General features: G+C 44.0%; 1 protein-coding gene across 2 annotated transcripts in view; it reads right to left on the bottom strand.

The window, feature by feature from the left end:
* Positions 1–11,283: 11,283 nt before the first annotated feature.
* LOC116220844 (synaptotagmin-4) overlaps positions 11,284–15,416 on the bottom strand; it is a 4,317-nt gene continuing 184 nt past the window's right edge. Inside the window, exons 2-4 of one of the 2 annotated variants that reach the window (XR_006152444.1) lie at positions 13,205–13,371; positions 11,961–13,004; positions 11,284–11,904 (exon numbers count right to left, since the gene is read on the bottom strand). Coding sequence is in view for 1 of the 2 variants with exons in the window: in XM_031569781.2 (XP_031425641.2) it covers positions 12,849–13,004; positions 13,205–13,371 (323 nt within the window). In the remaining variant the exon portion in view is untranslated. Of the gene's footprint in view, positions 13,005–13,204; positions 13,372–15,416 lie in introns of both variants that reach the window. The other variant, XM_031569781.2, reaches the window with a different exon arrangement.

Below are 15,416 nucleotides of genomic sequence, written 5' to 3'. Positions count from 1 at the left end.
ACAGGAAATTACGTACTAACCGCACTGGCACCATAAAGGACTGCTCAGCACAGTTATCGTCAAACTAAGAGACAGCTGCTGGGGGGGGGGGGGTACAAATACTTGAAAAGAGACAGAAATAAGTAAATAAATAAATGTTCCATAAATGTTAAATACATTTTACAGTGAGTGATAAGCGAGATCAAAGAGGTATGTCTTAAGTGCATGTTTAAAGGTTTCAACCGTTTCGGCCATTCTTAGGTATTCTGGCAGAGTGTTCCAAAGGTTGGGGGCATAGAAACTAAAAGCTGCTTCCCCATGTCTCTTTGTCCTGGCTTTTGGAACTGTTAGAAGTTCAGTGCCGGAGGACCTCAGGGATCTACTGGGTGTGTACCTTGAGAGCATGTCTGTTATATATTCAGGTGCATGACTATGGAGTGATTTATAGACTACATTTACATTTACATTTAGTCATTTAGCAGACGCTTTTATCCAAAGCGACTTACATATGTGCGACTAGTAGGAGAACCTTGAAATCTATTCTAAAACTAACAGGTAGCCAGTGCAGTGATTTTAATACTGGTGTGATGTGCGCTCTCCGTCTTGTTTTAGTGAGGACTCGCGCTGCTGCATTCTGTATTGTTTGTAGTTGACTAATGGCTTTTTTTGGTAGACCAGACAAAAGCGAGTTACAGTAGTCTAGCCTGCTCGTGATAAACGCATGCATCAGTCTTTCGGTGTCAGCCTGAGCGAGAAACGGTTGCACCTTAGCAATGTTTCTTAAGTGATAAAAAGATGTTTTAATTATATTTTTGATATGGGTTTCAAAATTGAGATCTGAGTCAAGTATGACGCCTAGGTTTCTGGCTTGGTGCTTGGTGTTAAGTGCTAGTGTTTTTAAGTGTGCAGTTAGTTTCTCTCTCTCGTTTTTTTTCACCAATGACTAATACCTCTGTTTTATCTTGGTTTAGCTGGAGAAAGTTTTGTGACATCCATACATTTATATCAGAAATGCAATTTACCAAACAATCAATAGAGCTGTAGTTGTTGGGTGTTACAGAAATATAGAGCTGGGTGTCATCTGCATAGCTATGATAGTCGATGTTGTGCCTCCTAATTACACTACCAAGGGGTAGCATGTATAGACTGAAAAGTAAGGGCCCTAAAATGGATCCTTGAGGGACCCCACAGGTCATACAAATGTTTTTTGAGCTGTGGTCTCCGAGGGCGACAAAGTATTCCCGGCCAGTTAGATAGGTCCTAAACCAGTTTAGGACCGGACCAGTGAGGCCAACCCAATTTTCAAGTCTATCAATAAGGATATTGTGATCAACAGTATCAAAGGCTGCGCTCAGATCCAGAAGGGCCAAGACAGATAGTTTTTTGGAGTCAGCATTAATCCTGAGATCATTTACAACCTTGACTAATGCCGTTTCTGTGCTATGATTGGAGCGAAAACCAGATTGGAAGGTGTCAAATGCACAGTTAGCATCTAGGAAATTATTTAACTGTTTAAAGACAATTTTTTCCAGGATTTTGCTTAGAAAGGGAAGGTTAGAGATGGGTCTAAAATTGTTTAGAACTGAAGAGTCTAAATTGCTTTTCTTCAGGAGGGGTCTCACCAGGGCAGTTTTAAGTTCTGATGGGAAAATACCTGTAAGCAGGGAACAGTTTATAATGGCTAGAATGTCCTTAGACACAGAGTCAAAGATGGTCTTAAAAAATTTGGTGGGAAGGGGATCAAGAGGGCATGTAGACGGCTTCAGTTGTGACACTATTTTGCTCAGCATTTCTATATCAGCCAGTGCAAAAAAGCTCATACTGTTACAGCATGGTGGAAGGGGATCAGAAAACAAGACATTTGGAATTTCTTGAGCAATATTTTTCCTAATGTTCGTTATCTTATCTCTGAAGAATGCTGCAAATTCCTCACATTTGGAGGTGGAAAAGAGACTATCATCTACTTTAGGTGCAGGATTTATAAGGCTGTCTATTGTTGAAAAGAGGACCCTGGAATTGTTAGAATTTGTAGATATCAAATTAGAGAAATGATCCTTCCTAGCATTTCTTATTGCTTTATTAAAGACTGAAAGTTTATCCTTAAAGATATCAAGGTGGACCTGTAGCTTGGTCTTTCTCCATGTACGCTCAGACCTTCTGCAGGATCTCTTAAGTTTAATAATTTCCTCATTTCTCCATGGAGCTTTTTGTTTGGCTAAAACCTTTTTTTGTTTCAATGGTGCTACAGAGTCAAGTGCTGTCCTTAATTTTGTATTTAGAGTAGTTACTAGATCATTAACACATGATGGCCCCGTATCTGGGTTTTTTGCACTAGTTATGTTCATCATTACTTTGAAATTCTCAGCTGCTGCAGAGTTAAGATAGCGTTTCTTAATAAAACATTCAGCACTATTTCTAACTTTAGGTACCAGTGCTGTAAAGAAAATACAAAAGTGGTCAGAAAGAGCAAGGTCACAGATAGACGATATAACAGTTGTAAGACCCTTTGTAATAACTAGATCAAGGGTGTGGCCACGGTTGTGAGTGGGTTCAGTGATGTGTTGTGTAAAGTCCATGGAATTCAAGAGATTCATAAAATCCCGGGCCTTTGAGTCGTTCCCATTATCAACATGTATGTTAAAATCACCAGTGATAATAATCTTATCGTAGTTTGTGTGTATAATGGAGAGTAGTTCTGAAAAGTCTGTTAGAAAAGTGGGACATTGCTTGGGTGGCCTATACACAGTTACTGTCAGAACAGGAGGCTGGCACTTTAGAACTATGGCATGATATTCAAATGAGGCAAAATCATCGAAGGAGATGCTCCTGCAGCACAGGGCATCCGTGGTTATGGTGGCTGTCCCGCCCCCTTTTTTACCTGTTCTAATGGACTGAAAAAAGCTATAATTGGGAGGGGATGCTTCAATAAGAGCTGCAGACCCATTTTTGTTTAGCCAGGTTTCTGTTAAAAACATACAGTCTAATTTACGTTCACATATAAGATCGTTAATGAGAAATGTTTTCCCTGATAGTGACCTAATATTTAGTATTGCCATTGAAATATTTTCTGGATATAGTGGCTCACAGGAAGGAGGAATATGCCGGGGTATAGATAGAATATTTGCTGGGCTTCTATTGTTTCTATTGTATCTATGGCCTTTGTTTTTAACTGTGCGTTGGGTAGAGATTAAAACTGGAATAGGATTATAGGCGCATGCCATAATATTATATGAAGCAGCCTGTTCTGAGGTAGTGGTGTCATATATTGCTCTGTAGAAAACATTGACAGATTCAGATTCATTTTCATAAACAGTGTTATTAGAGTTACTACCTGGGGGGCATGAGTCTGTGATGTTTTCTACAGGATGTCAGTGCCTTAGGGTGGTCTTCATGTTGTCCGACAGCAGACTGGCTCCGATCCGGTTCGGGTGGAGGCCATCATGCTTCAGCAGGCTGGGCCTCTCCCAGAACAGGTCAAAGTTGTTAACACAGTCAATGTCTAATGAAGCGCAGGTCGCTCGCAGCCAGGTGTGGAGGTTGAAAAGTCTTGACCATCTCTCAGCGCCTCTCCGGTAGGTAGGGAGAGGCCCAGAGATGACGATCCGTCTTCCTGTGTCCATGAGGGTAGTGAGGAGGGCTGTGAAGTCTGCCTTCAGGACTTCTGTCTGTCTTGCTCTGATGTCGTTTGTGCCCACATGTACAATTATGGTGCTGACCTTGGTGTAGCCGGCGAGGATGCTTGGGAGTCTACGTTGAATGTCACGGACCCTCGCTCCGGGGAAGCAGTGGACCTTGCAGGGACCGCTTGGTGAAGGGGGGATGTAGACATCTCTGATCATGGAGCTGCCAATGACAAGGGTGGAGGTTGTCATGTCAAGCGGGAGAAGCCGTCTAGGGGATTCTGACTGTGTTGAGGGCCCAGGATGGGAAGCAGGGCGGCGTGGGCGATGCTGGATGTCAGTGTGATGCCGTTGTTTCTCTGGAGCCGGTCTGCGGGGGCGTTGCAGGGCGGGCTGAGGAGGGGTGTCATCAAGCCCAGGGGGCTCCTCCTCATTCATCAGTGTGGTGTAGCGGTTTCCCAGTTTCAGGGGCTGGCCTGGCTCAGTGTGTCGTCCCGACCGCCTTCCATCACGCTTGCTTCTGCCAGCTATTCTCCATGGCTGGTGAGGAGTGGAGTTCACCGGCAGGGTGGGCTTGGTCCCCACCAGTGGCCAGGGAGCAGTGGTGTGGTCTGGGTTTGTGTTCATGCAGGGCAGAGTGGAATCGAGATGTCCAGTGTGTGTGTGTGTGTGAAGAGGACCCACAGATACAATGGAGTCAATGAACTGCTCATCCAGCTTGATCTGGTAGAGGTTCGCTAACCTGACTTCTAGTTCTACTACCTTCTGTCTGAGCAGGAGGCAGGAGTCGCATCCAGGTGCACCACTGAGGGAAGGCATCGTGGCGATGTCAGATGAGAGGCAAAAACTTGAGTTTATGTGTTTTGTTTGCTACGATGTCGCGGTGACTCGCGGTGAGGTAGTCAAACGTTAAGCTTTAGCTGGTGTTTGCTTGCTAGGCTTGCTAGCTGTTCAGAGTCAGAATGAGAACAGGTAGTGTTAATTTAATTTAGCGATCTATACAACTCCAAGCTCACAGGAAGAAGCAAAAACCTACTGTTTGTAGGATAAAATTCTTCTTCTGCCTTCTGTTAAAAGAACGACAGCGCCTTCCGCTAACCTGCGAGTTGGCAGTTAAATTAATTGTAGGTGTCTTTCACCGCAAAAAGTTTTTTCCCCTAAGGGTTACCTGGAGATTAAGATGATAGTCCAGCAGAGAAATTCTTAAATACCGATGATGAATCCGTCGATAAAGAACGAGAGTCGGGGGTTTAATCCAGTAGAGGTTAAATTCAGTAGAGGTTAAATCCAGCAGAGTTTGTTTTGTTTTGTTTGTAGTTGCCCTTCAATCAAGTGTCTGTACAACGTAGTGAAGACAATGAGTTGTGAAGTCCACAGCTCTCAACTCAAAAACATTTTAGATGATGTCAATGTGACACTATTAAATTATTCAACTTTGACAGTCCAACCAATCACACACACACACACACCTCCCCTCTAATCACACACACTCTATGTGTTTTGTTTGGACTATGGTTGAGTTGGACTATACCTGAGTGTTTGTGCAGGGGGGTGGGGGGTGTGTTAAAATGCAGACAGGTGTATCAGCACACAGTCCCCGTCACAGAGCATCAGCCTGCCTGCTCACCTCAGATAAATGTGTGTACATTTAAAACAGTGAATATTTTATCTTGTATCACCACTAGAGGGAGTCAAAGGTTTGTCTGAGGCAAAGTCTTTCATTGAAACGATGTCAATGCCCTTTGTGCGGTATGAACAAATGAAACTGAATGAAGTGACTTGTCCTAAATACTATGGAGATGAAAATAAGTGACGACATGATCAAAGATTAGATGTCAGCTGAACAAACATCCTTTTGGTGACCAATAGCAGAGTGAGGCAGACAGGCATCCCTCTATTCTCCAGCGCACAACAAAGCTAATTAACACAGTGACCTCATCCCATTCGCTGTCAGACTTCCATGGCAACAGGCTTGTTTTGTCAGTGGCCCGTATTTTCGGTGGAGCGGTCATTAGGTACAGTCTGGGCCCGGCACGCCGGTCCGTCCATTAGCCGGACACAGGAGGGCAATTACGCCGGAGCGGCAGCCGCTAATCAAATTAGTTTCAGCGTCAGCGTTAGAGGTGAAGATCTGTAGCTAAAGATGCACTTTACCAACACAACGTGCAGATATTTTAATTTAAAAAAAAAGACCCAGGGAGCTGACCCTGGTTTAAGCTTTGTTTGCCATTTTTCACATTTTTGTTAATACCCAGTTGTTTATTAATAAATGAATATCTCAATGTTACCTTGCCTGCTGTTGTGAAATCGATACCCAACTCGTAATAGGGTTAGGGTTAGAAATAAATGGCTTGACCTTCAAGATAATCCGAAGAGGAGGTATAGTAAAGTATGTAACTGCTAATAATGAACACTAATTCTCCCATGTGATTACATATTAAACAAGTCAGTACTTTTGAATGTAAAAAAAAAAAAGATCATGAACTTAGACAGCCCACACTGACCTCTCATGTGTGGGAACATGACTTAACATTGCAGTTTGATATCTGGTCTGCCATTGCCCTCTCCTGACGGTCTTTCTCACCGTGACCCTTTGACCCTGCGAGTAGGCCTACACGGAGCGTGGGCTGGAGTGACTCAGCTGCTGTGGACATGTTGATCGTTCACTTGGCTCAAAGATGATGAGCCGTGTTGGCAAGGCCCCTTCTCCTAGATGGGTGAAAAGTGAGCAGATGCAATGAGCTCCCGGGGAATCAGACACATTGATCTGGGCCGTCCCAGCAGGAGACGGAGCTGGATCGATGATCTCAGGCCGTCGACAGGAAGGACCAGACAGGGAAGGGCGTGACTCATGCTGGGGTGGGGGGGGGGGGGGGGGGGGGGGGGGTTTGTGGGGCTCTGTGACAGTAAACGGGGACAGAAGGTGGATTTGGAGGGGGGGGGGGGGGGGTCAGAGAGTAGATTATTTGATGTGCCCATTACTGACTGCACGGTACACAGACTCTGTCCAAACAACTCGCTCCACCTCTGCGCCCCGCCCCACCCCACCCCTCCCCACCCCAACTCGCCTTCATGAGACGGAGGATCAGAGAGTCGCCCCAAATCAGAGGAGACTGGTAGGAGCCGCAGTAAATGTCACTGAGTGGGCAGCGCTTTCCAAGAGCAGTGGCAAGTGGCAGAGGGTGAGTCACCAGCTCATCATCGCTCACGCACAGAGAGGTGGAGGGCCACCAGCAGCGGGGCCAAAACGCTTCATTAAGGGCCCCTAATGAGCCACCAGACACTGGCTTCATACGGCCTCCAACGGGTCGTGCCATTGGTGACGAGAACAGAGAAAATCAGCGCTAGAGAGAGAGAGAGACAGAGCCAGAAGAAGAAAGAGAGAGAGAGAGAGAGACAAAGCCAGAAGAAGAAAGAGAGAGAAGGAGTAAGAGTGAGTAAGAATGGTGCCAAAGGCAAAGAACCAAGGTTAGCTTAAAACACGCTACATGCATCCTCACATAGAAACTCTAATTGGCTAGCCTGCGGTTGCTATCACTGGGGAACAATAATGGCCAGTAGCAGCAGAAGTGACTGGTTTAATGGCGCGTGCCGCAGCTGTATACGTGTATGAGTCACTTCAGTATCACAGACTCACAGTATGGGACGGAGAACAGGAGAGGTGGGGGTTGTACATACATACATACATACATGCATACATACATACATACATACATACATACATACATACATACATACTGTACATACATACATACATACATACATACATACATACATACATACATACATACATACATACTGTACATACATACATACATACATACATACATACTGTACATACATACATACATACATACATACATACTGTACATACATACATACATACATACATACATACATACATACATACTGTACATACATACATACATACATACATACATACATACATAATGCGTATCAAGGCTAGCAAGGGTTAGCCACCCAGCCGCAGTCACAGTCATATTTATTCCAGTAATCTACGTGTGTTGGCAGGCACTGCTTTCTTCAGAACAACAGCGGTGTTGTGTTTCTGGCAGAAAGTAAGTCCTGCTGGGATGTCAGCAACGCAGGAATACTGGACCAGACGTAATGTCTTATGCCTGCGGACTGATGTTTGCAAGTCCCTTTGCATGTCCTCTCAGTTGCGCTGTTTTATGCAACACTTCTTCAGTTTGATGGGTGTGTGTTCTTTCTGACTCTTTCAATACTTCAATCCAGAGCAAAGCACAAGAGAGTCTGAACCCACTCAACCCAGAGTCAGTCAAGTGAATGAATTGGGAGAAACACACACACACACACACACACACACACACACACACACACACACACACACACACACACACACACACACACACACGCATCCAGGAAGTCAGATGGACTCTGGATCGAACCTTTTGGCAAATCGATGTCAAGTTGGTCAAACTCACAAGAGCAACACTAACACACTGTGCCTGCGCTTTCTGGACAAGAAGAGGTCAGCCATCCCTCTGGAGAGACCTCCACGGACCTCGGCACAAACCTCCTCTCGGATTACCACCTGTTGAACTGTTCACGCCGTCCCAGAGACCACGGCACAAACCTCCTCTTGGATTACCTGTTGAACTGTACGCACTGTCCCAGAGCTCATTCTGAGGCAGGAGGCAGTTTATGGAATGTGACAGGCAATGAGGTGAGGAGAACTCTCCCCGTGATTGGTTGGTTTGGCAATGAGGTGAGGAGAACTCTCCCCGTGATTGGTTGGTTTGGCAATGAGGTGAGGAGAACTCTCCCCGTGATTGGTTGGTTTGGCAATGAGGTGAGGAGAACTCTCCCCGTGATTGGTTGGTTTGGCAATGAGGTGAGGAGAACTCTCCCCGTGATTGGTTGGTTTGTGTTGAGGTGAGGAGAACTATCCCCGTGATTGGTTGGTTTGGGTTGAGGTGAGGAGAACTATCCCCGTGATTGGTTGGTTTGGGTTAAACCTGAGGTGTTGAAACGCTTGTGACAGGCACGTGATTGGTTGGTTTGGGTTAAACCCGAGGTGTTGAAACGCTTGTGACAGGCACGTGATTGGTTGGTTTGGGTTAAACCTGATGTGTTGAAACGCTTGTAACAGGCACGTGATTGGTTGGTTTGGGTTAAACCTGAGGTGTTGAAACGCTTGTAACAGGCACGTGATTGGTTGGTTTGGGTTAAACCTGAGGTGTTGAAAAGCTTGTAACAGGCACGTGATTGGCTGGTTTGGGTTAAACCTGAGGTGTTGAAACGCTTGTGACAGGCACGTGATTGGTTGGTTTGGGTTAAACCTGATGTGTTGAAACGCTTGTGACAGGCACGTGATTGGTTGGTTTGGGTTAAACCCGAGGTGTTGAAACGCTTGTGACAGGCACGTGATTGGTTGGTTTGGGTTAAACCTGATGTGTTGAAACGCTTGTGACAGGCACGTGATTGGTTGGTTTGGGTTAAACCTGATGTGTTGAAACGCTTGTGACAGGCACGTGATTGGTTGGTTTGGGTTAAACCTGATGTGTTGAAACGTTTGTGACAGGCACGTGATTGGTTGGTTTGGGTTAAACCCGATGTGTCGTAACGCTTGTGACAGGCACGTGATTGGTTGGTTTGGGTTAAACCCGATGTGTCGTAACGCTTGTGACAGGCACGTGATTGGTTGGTTTGGGTTAAACCCGATGTGTCGTAACGCTTGTAGCCATAGCTGAGGGACAGCAGGACATTGTGTGACAGGATGGCATTTCGTCAGCTCTCTGGGGTGCCATTGTTGTGCAACAGTATTGTATTTCTTCACGAAACCTTGTGGCAGGTTGCGATACGCCTTGATTTGTCACATCCTCTGGGATGATATTATGAAAGAGTGAACAGTCACCTATTCATTCATTCCGGTGGCTGGCAACTGTGAGTAGTAGTGACTAAGCAATACGCGTTTCAGTCTAAGGCTCAAGCAGGGCTCGGTGCAAAACAGCCACATGTGTACAACACATATTTGCAAATGTAAAGTAAAACACGCTGACAGAAAATATTAAAAATAAGAGGTCCGTATTTAAAAAAAAACAATGTTCTATCATGATGGAACTAAGACATCTTTCAGGGGTTTTACTGTTCAACTGAGCCAAGAGATTATTTGTTTGAAACAGTCTGAAATTAGGTTTGCCAAACTAAATTTATGAACGTGAAATTTTAGATTTTTTTGAATGAGACAAAGAGCACAGAAACAGTTCTATGTGAACATTTTAAATTCCATTTATTATCAGATGAAAGGAATACACATCCTTTCTCCACCTCTTTAACCATCCTGTTACCTTCAAATGTACTAACATCTTTTATCCTTGAGGTCAATTTGTCCCGGCAATTTAAACCTCCAAAAAAATATTCTAATTAAAATGTTTACCCAAGTTTATGTGTCAGGTACTTTATGTTTGTTTGTTGACTACCTAAATATCCATTTAAATAAAACAACCACCCCACCCACCCCCCATTAAATATGAAGCAAAAAAAAATGATGTCAATCATTTATTTAGAGACGTTAAACATTGAATGGTGTCAAATTGGCCCCAAAGATAATAGGAGGGTTAAATTCAAACCTAGACTCATGAGAACAATGTCTCAGTATTGCGCCCGGAGTTGCATACAGCCTACATTGATCCGAATCCCTTTCAGCGCCACAGATAAGTGAGTTTCAAAAGAGTCTGCGACTGGACTGGGCTGGGCTGGGCTCTGGTACGAATTACGGCCCGATTTGTTAGGCAGTCAGCTGCAACAAAGATATGCTGCAACAAAGATATGCTGCTACAAAAAGATATGCTGCATGCGTTTTGTTAGAGATGAAGTCTATTTTGGTCATCTACAAAGGTTGTTATCGAGGTCAGATAGAAATAAAAAACGTTGTCGTAGAGGGAGGCATACCGAGTTCTTAGTGCACTCGGAGACTGTTTTCCATTAAACCTAATTACGGCCCATCTCTCAATCATAGTGAGCGCTCTGACGTCGTCACGCTGTGTTTAGCCGTGGCGAGCCCCGGCATTCGCTCTAGGCTCGAAAATGAATGAGGTTTCTTTGAAACAAACTCAGCCGGAACGCAAACTCAAATTGCTGATCGTTTATGCGTCAGTGACCATTCAAACAGGATCCGCGGTGACGCTGTCAGATGTGTTTGAATTGAATTATCCAGAACAAGATTTCCTTTTCCGGTCGATGGACTCATATTAAGCATAAAAATACCCTCCGCCGGCGCGATGAAACAAGCAAAGTAATTACCCTTTGGTAAAATGCGGATGAGCGCTTTGAGTGAGCGGTTACGTCATCTCTGCATCACGGATGTCATGTAAATTCGTGTTTGTCGGGAGGTGTGTTTATTCTCTCAGTTCAGAAGGCGATGTCAGTGATTTTGATGAGATCAAGTCATGCATTTTCATCAGAGCCTTTTGACCCTCTCACTGTGAAGTTCAATTTCAAACTGACAGTCTACCGAATGCCACAGCTTGTCGTGGCAAATCTCATCAAGTAACACCGGGTCCAAAGAATAAGGTTCACCACTTTTATTTTTATTATACCGAATCAAACACCTCTTTTTGAACAGGGTGTACAACATATAAATAAATAAGTCATTACGTCGGCATTCCACTTTGATTTACAGTACACAGTAATAACTATCAGAGATAAGTAGTGAAATACTGATAAATGTGGCTTTGTTTGGTGTGTGTGTGTATGTGTATGTTTTAATTTAAACTATCAAACAAGTCATCCATAGTCTATAGGGAGTCTATGTGCCAGTGGATACTGAGTCTACACGATGAGCCGAGGACAGTATTCCCATTGGTAGTGTCCAGGTATTACAGCAGCTGGTCTACCTGACTCGCTCCCCTGTCAGGGGCACACTGTAGCGGACAGATTGAAATCATGCAACAAAAAGAAGAAAAAAACACAGACAATAACCTGCAAAAATAGAGACCAGTCACATATTACAGACACAAACACATTCTGTTGACCACTGTCAGTCAAAAGCGACGGAATGATATTTACGACCTCATACCTCATAGAGTTTGATGAACCAAGAGCTCCCTGGAAATAGCATTCCTTTCACATATTCAGCCCTGCTGCAGCAGTAGCACAGATGAATGCAATAGAAATGCAGAAATGCCAACACGAGAAGAAAGAAAAGAAAAAAAATCATGAACATATTTTCTTAGTGGTATAAATCCTGGCAGTGAGAAAGACATACAGCACAATAGGCTGAAGCCTTGGGGGACCATTAGACTGTAACACAGAGCTACACCTAAGACCCTAACCAGGATGCTTGGGGGACCATTAGATTGTAACACAGTGCTACACCTAAGACCCTAACCAGGATGCTTGGGGGACCATTAGATTGTAACACAGAGCTACACCTAAGACCCTAACCAGGATGCTTGGGGGCCCATTAGATTGTAACACAGAGCTACACCTAAGACCCTAACCAGGATGCTTGGGGGGGGCCATTAGACTGTAACACAGAGCTACACCTAAGACCCTGACCAGGATGTTCATATTAGAGCTACACCTGAGACCCTGACCAGGATGTCCATAATAGATTCGTAAGCTGGAGATCTCAGTTTCTGGCATCCCAAAAGCTCTCTCAGGAATTGCAATCATTTTTTGGGGCAGCGGCCGGATAGTCTTTTTTACTCAGGAAAGTTCTCAGCTCTAAGGAGACTTTGAGTGTTCATGGCTTCTGTCATGTGTCACCTAAACAGACACAGTAAGCGAAATGACCCAGAAGTATCTATGTCTATCTAATTGCTTAGGAAAGGTTCTTCAGCGCTACCTTTCTTATGTCCTTTAGCATAGGGCACACATTACCATCCTTATCGAAAGGAAAGGAGATAATACTGTCCCACAATTCATTGCGGCAGCAATATATAAAGACCCACGTCAATAGCATCCGCCGTCATGTAATTACGTGTCCTAGTGTAAGTGCAGTCGTATTGTCTTGACACCACGGTTATCTTTCCTTAATCCTTATAAATTCTCCGTCACGTATTTCCTTGACCTCATGACATTTTTCATCAAGGTCAAGGAAAAGGGGTTAGGAAAGGACATAGGGTGTCATTTTTTGACTATCTGACCGCTGCCAGTGGGTATGATCTAAGGACTGTGGGTTGTTCTTACAGCATCCCTGATTGGGTGCCATGCTATAAGGTCATTCCAACAGCACCTCTGATTGGACGGCGTGCTGTGAGGTCACTCCACCAGTGTTTCTGGTTGGAGCGTATGCCAGCGAGCGGTCTCCACCTGCCCTCGAGCGCACATCTCTTTCCAGTGCACCTGCCCAGGCTCCAGACCCTCGTAGCCAATCAGAACACGCCCAAGCACACTGCTTTTTGTGTAAAGTCGGCCCTGTCAGTAACAAACAAGAGTGATTGGTTAACCAAATAATGAGAACAGTAATATTGAAAATAAAAAATAAAAAAGACAACAATAATCTAACACATGCTAAAAAAAATGGCATGTCAAAATGCCATCTCTGTCTTTAGTTTTTAAGCGTATTTGATGTGTTTTAATTGTGTTTTAAAGTTTTTATGGATAGTCCGTTGTACCTGCATGACGATGAACTCCAGCATGAGTGTTAGTTTGGTGATGTCACCAGAGGGCAGGTCAAAGAGGAAGGGTGCGTTCCAGACGGCGTTGTGTCCTGCGGCTCCTTTCGTCTCCTTGGTAGCGATCACTTTACCCCCGTGCCTCAGGTTGATGGCCACGTAGTGATCTAGAGGAGAATGGAAACGGTTAGGGACTAACTAAGAATAAGTCTGATCCTTCCTGATAGTTTAGAGATAATGAGGGTAATGAATGCATATTTACATTTACATGAATACACATGTAGGAGACGCTCTCCTTCTAACAGTTCGGCTGGTTTCTCAGCGTGTGCGCACCTTGGGAATGAAACCCATGACTCGGGTGTTATCAGTGGCTTGCTTGTTCCATTTTAATTTTTAATTTATAACTTATTTATTTATTATTTATAACTCTACTTTAAACGGTCATTAGCGGAAGATGGTAAAACAAACAAACAAACAAACAAACAAAAGCAAACAGATGTTTTATTCATAGTTTAATCAGAGTTCTCAGCCCTAAGGAGACTTTGAGTGTTCATGGATTCTGTCATGTGTCACCTAAACAGACACAGTAAATCTCTCCCCACTCAGCTTCCTGTGCCTGGACTGTGTATGTGCTATGTATAAACATGCATATTACATGTTATATATCTGACATATAGCTCCATTAGGGCGAATAACACACATATGATCTCATCTCTGATCACACGGGTGAAGAGCTGTGTATGTGATATATATACTGTATATATATATATATATGTATGTATCATCCTCCATCAGAGCGAATAATACACATATGATCTCATCTCTGATCACAGGGGTGGAGGGCTGTGGATGTGGACACTGATGTGCCCTAAAAATAGTGTGTGATGATAGTGTGACGTATTTACAGTTCATGCACAGAAAGTGCCGTAACAGTAACAATAAACCTAGGTGAATTCAAGTATTCTGCTCCCAAATATAGATGAGTCTTGACATACATCATAGCAATGTAAATACATAATGCCAACTTAAAACCACCACTACCACTACTTTATTTAAATAGCATTAGCATTAGCATTAGCGTTAGCATAGGTCCTCTGCAAGACGCCATAGAGCTAATGAACAAAAGGCATTCACAAGTAAATTAAGTGATCAAATGAATCAGCGGCACAGATAAGTTCTAAAGTATAACCACGCACAGATAAGCTCTGAAGTATAACCCCGCACAGATAAGCTCTGAAGTATAACCACACACAGATAAGCTCTGAAGTATAACCCCGCACAGATAAGCTCTGAAGTATAACCACACACAGATAAGCTCTGAAGTATAACCACACACAGATAAGCTCTGAAGTATAACCCCGCACAGATAAGCTCTGAAGTATAACCACACACAGATAAGCTCTGAAGTATAACCCCGCACAGATAAGCTCTGAAGTATAACCACACACAGATAAGCTCTGAAGTATAACCCCGCACAGATAAGCTCTGAAGTATAACCACACACAGATAAGCTCTGAAGTATAACCACGCACAGATAAGCTCTGAAGTATAACCACACACAGATAAGCTCTGAAGTATAACCCCGCACAGATAAGCTCTGAAGTATAACCACACACAGATAAGCTCTGAAGTATAACCAGGGTGCAATTTGTTGGAGGGGACCTGACCCGAACTGTCTGCAATCTAATCCAACCTCTACACAACATAACTCAGTCTGCACAGTGGAAGAAGTTTCATGTATTTTATATATTTTAGTTTGCATTAAATGTTCAACTGTTCAAAATGTAACCTAATAGGGCCTACCGTTAACCGCCTATTTATTGCTTGTTTTTTCATGATGAAAAAAAAAACATCCCCCCCACTGTTTTTTTGACAAATCGCACCCTGAGTATAACCCCACACAGCAGGATCTGAAGTATAACCCCACACAGCAGGATCTGAAGTATAACCCCACACAGCAGGATCTGAAGTATAACCACGCAGCCCCCACTCCTTGTCTGGCAAACTAATGTGTCCACACCATGATGTTCAAATCTGCCTGCTCTGTGCTGCAGGACAGGACATATGCATCAGCATGTACGCTGGGGACCTGTCCTCACCAGTTTATGCAATCACTGATTTCGTCCCCGCCGCTGTTGACACCGGAAACTAACTCCGACTACGGTGAAGAGAAAGCGTCTCAAAGAAAGTGTTTCAGGTGTTTGCGTCCCGG

Source organism: Clupea harengus, chromosome 6 (genome assembly GCF_900700415.2).
Source record: "Clupea harengus chromosome 6, Ch_v2.0.2, whole genome shotgun sequence".
Lineage (NCBI taxonomy): Eukaryota > Metazoa > Chordata > Actinopteri > Clupeiformes > Clupeidae > Clupea > Clupea harengus.
The sequence above is the reverse complement of the archived record's forward strand: the minus strand, read 5'-3'. Positions and strand labels throughout refer to the sequence as shown.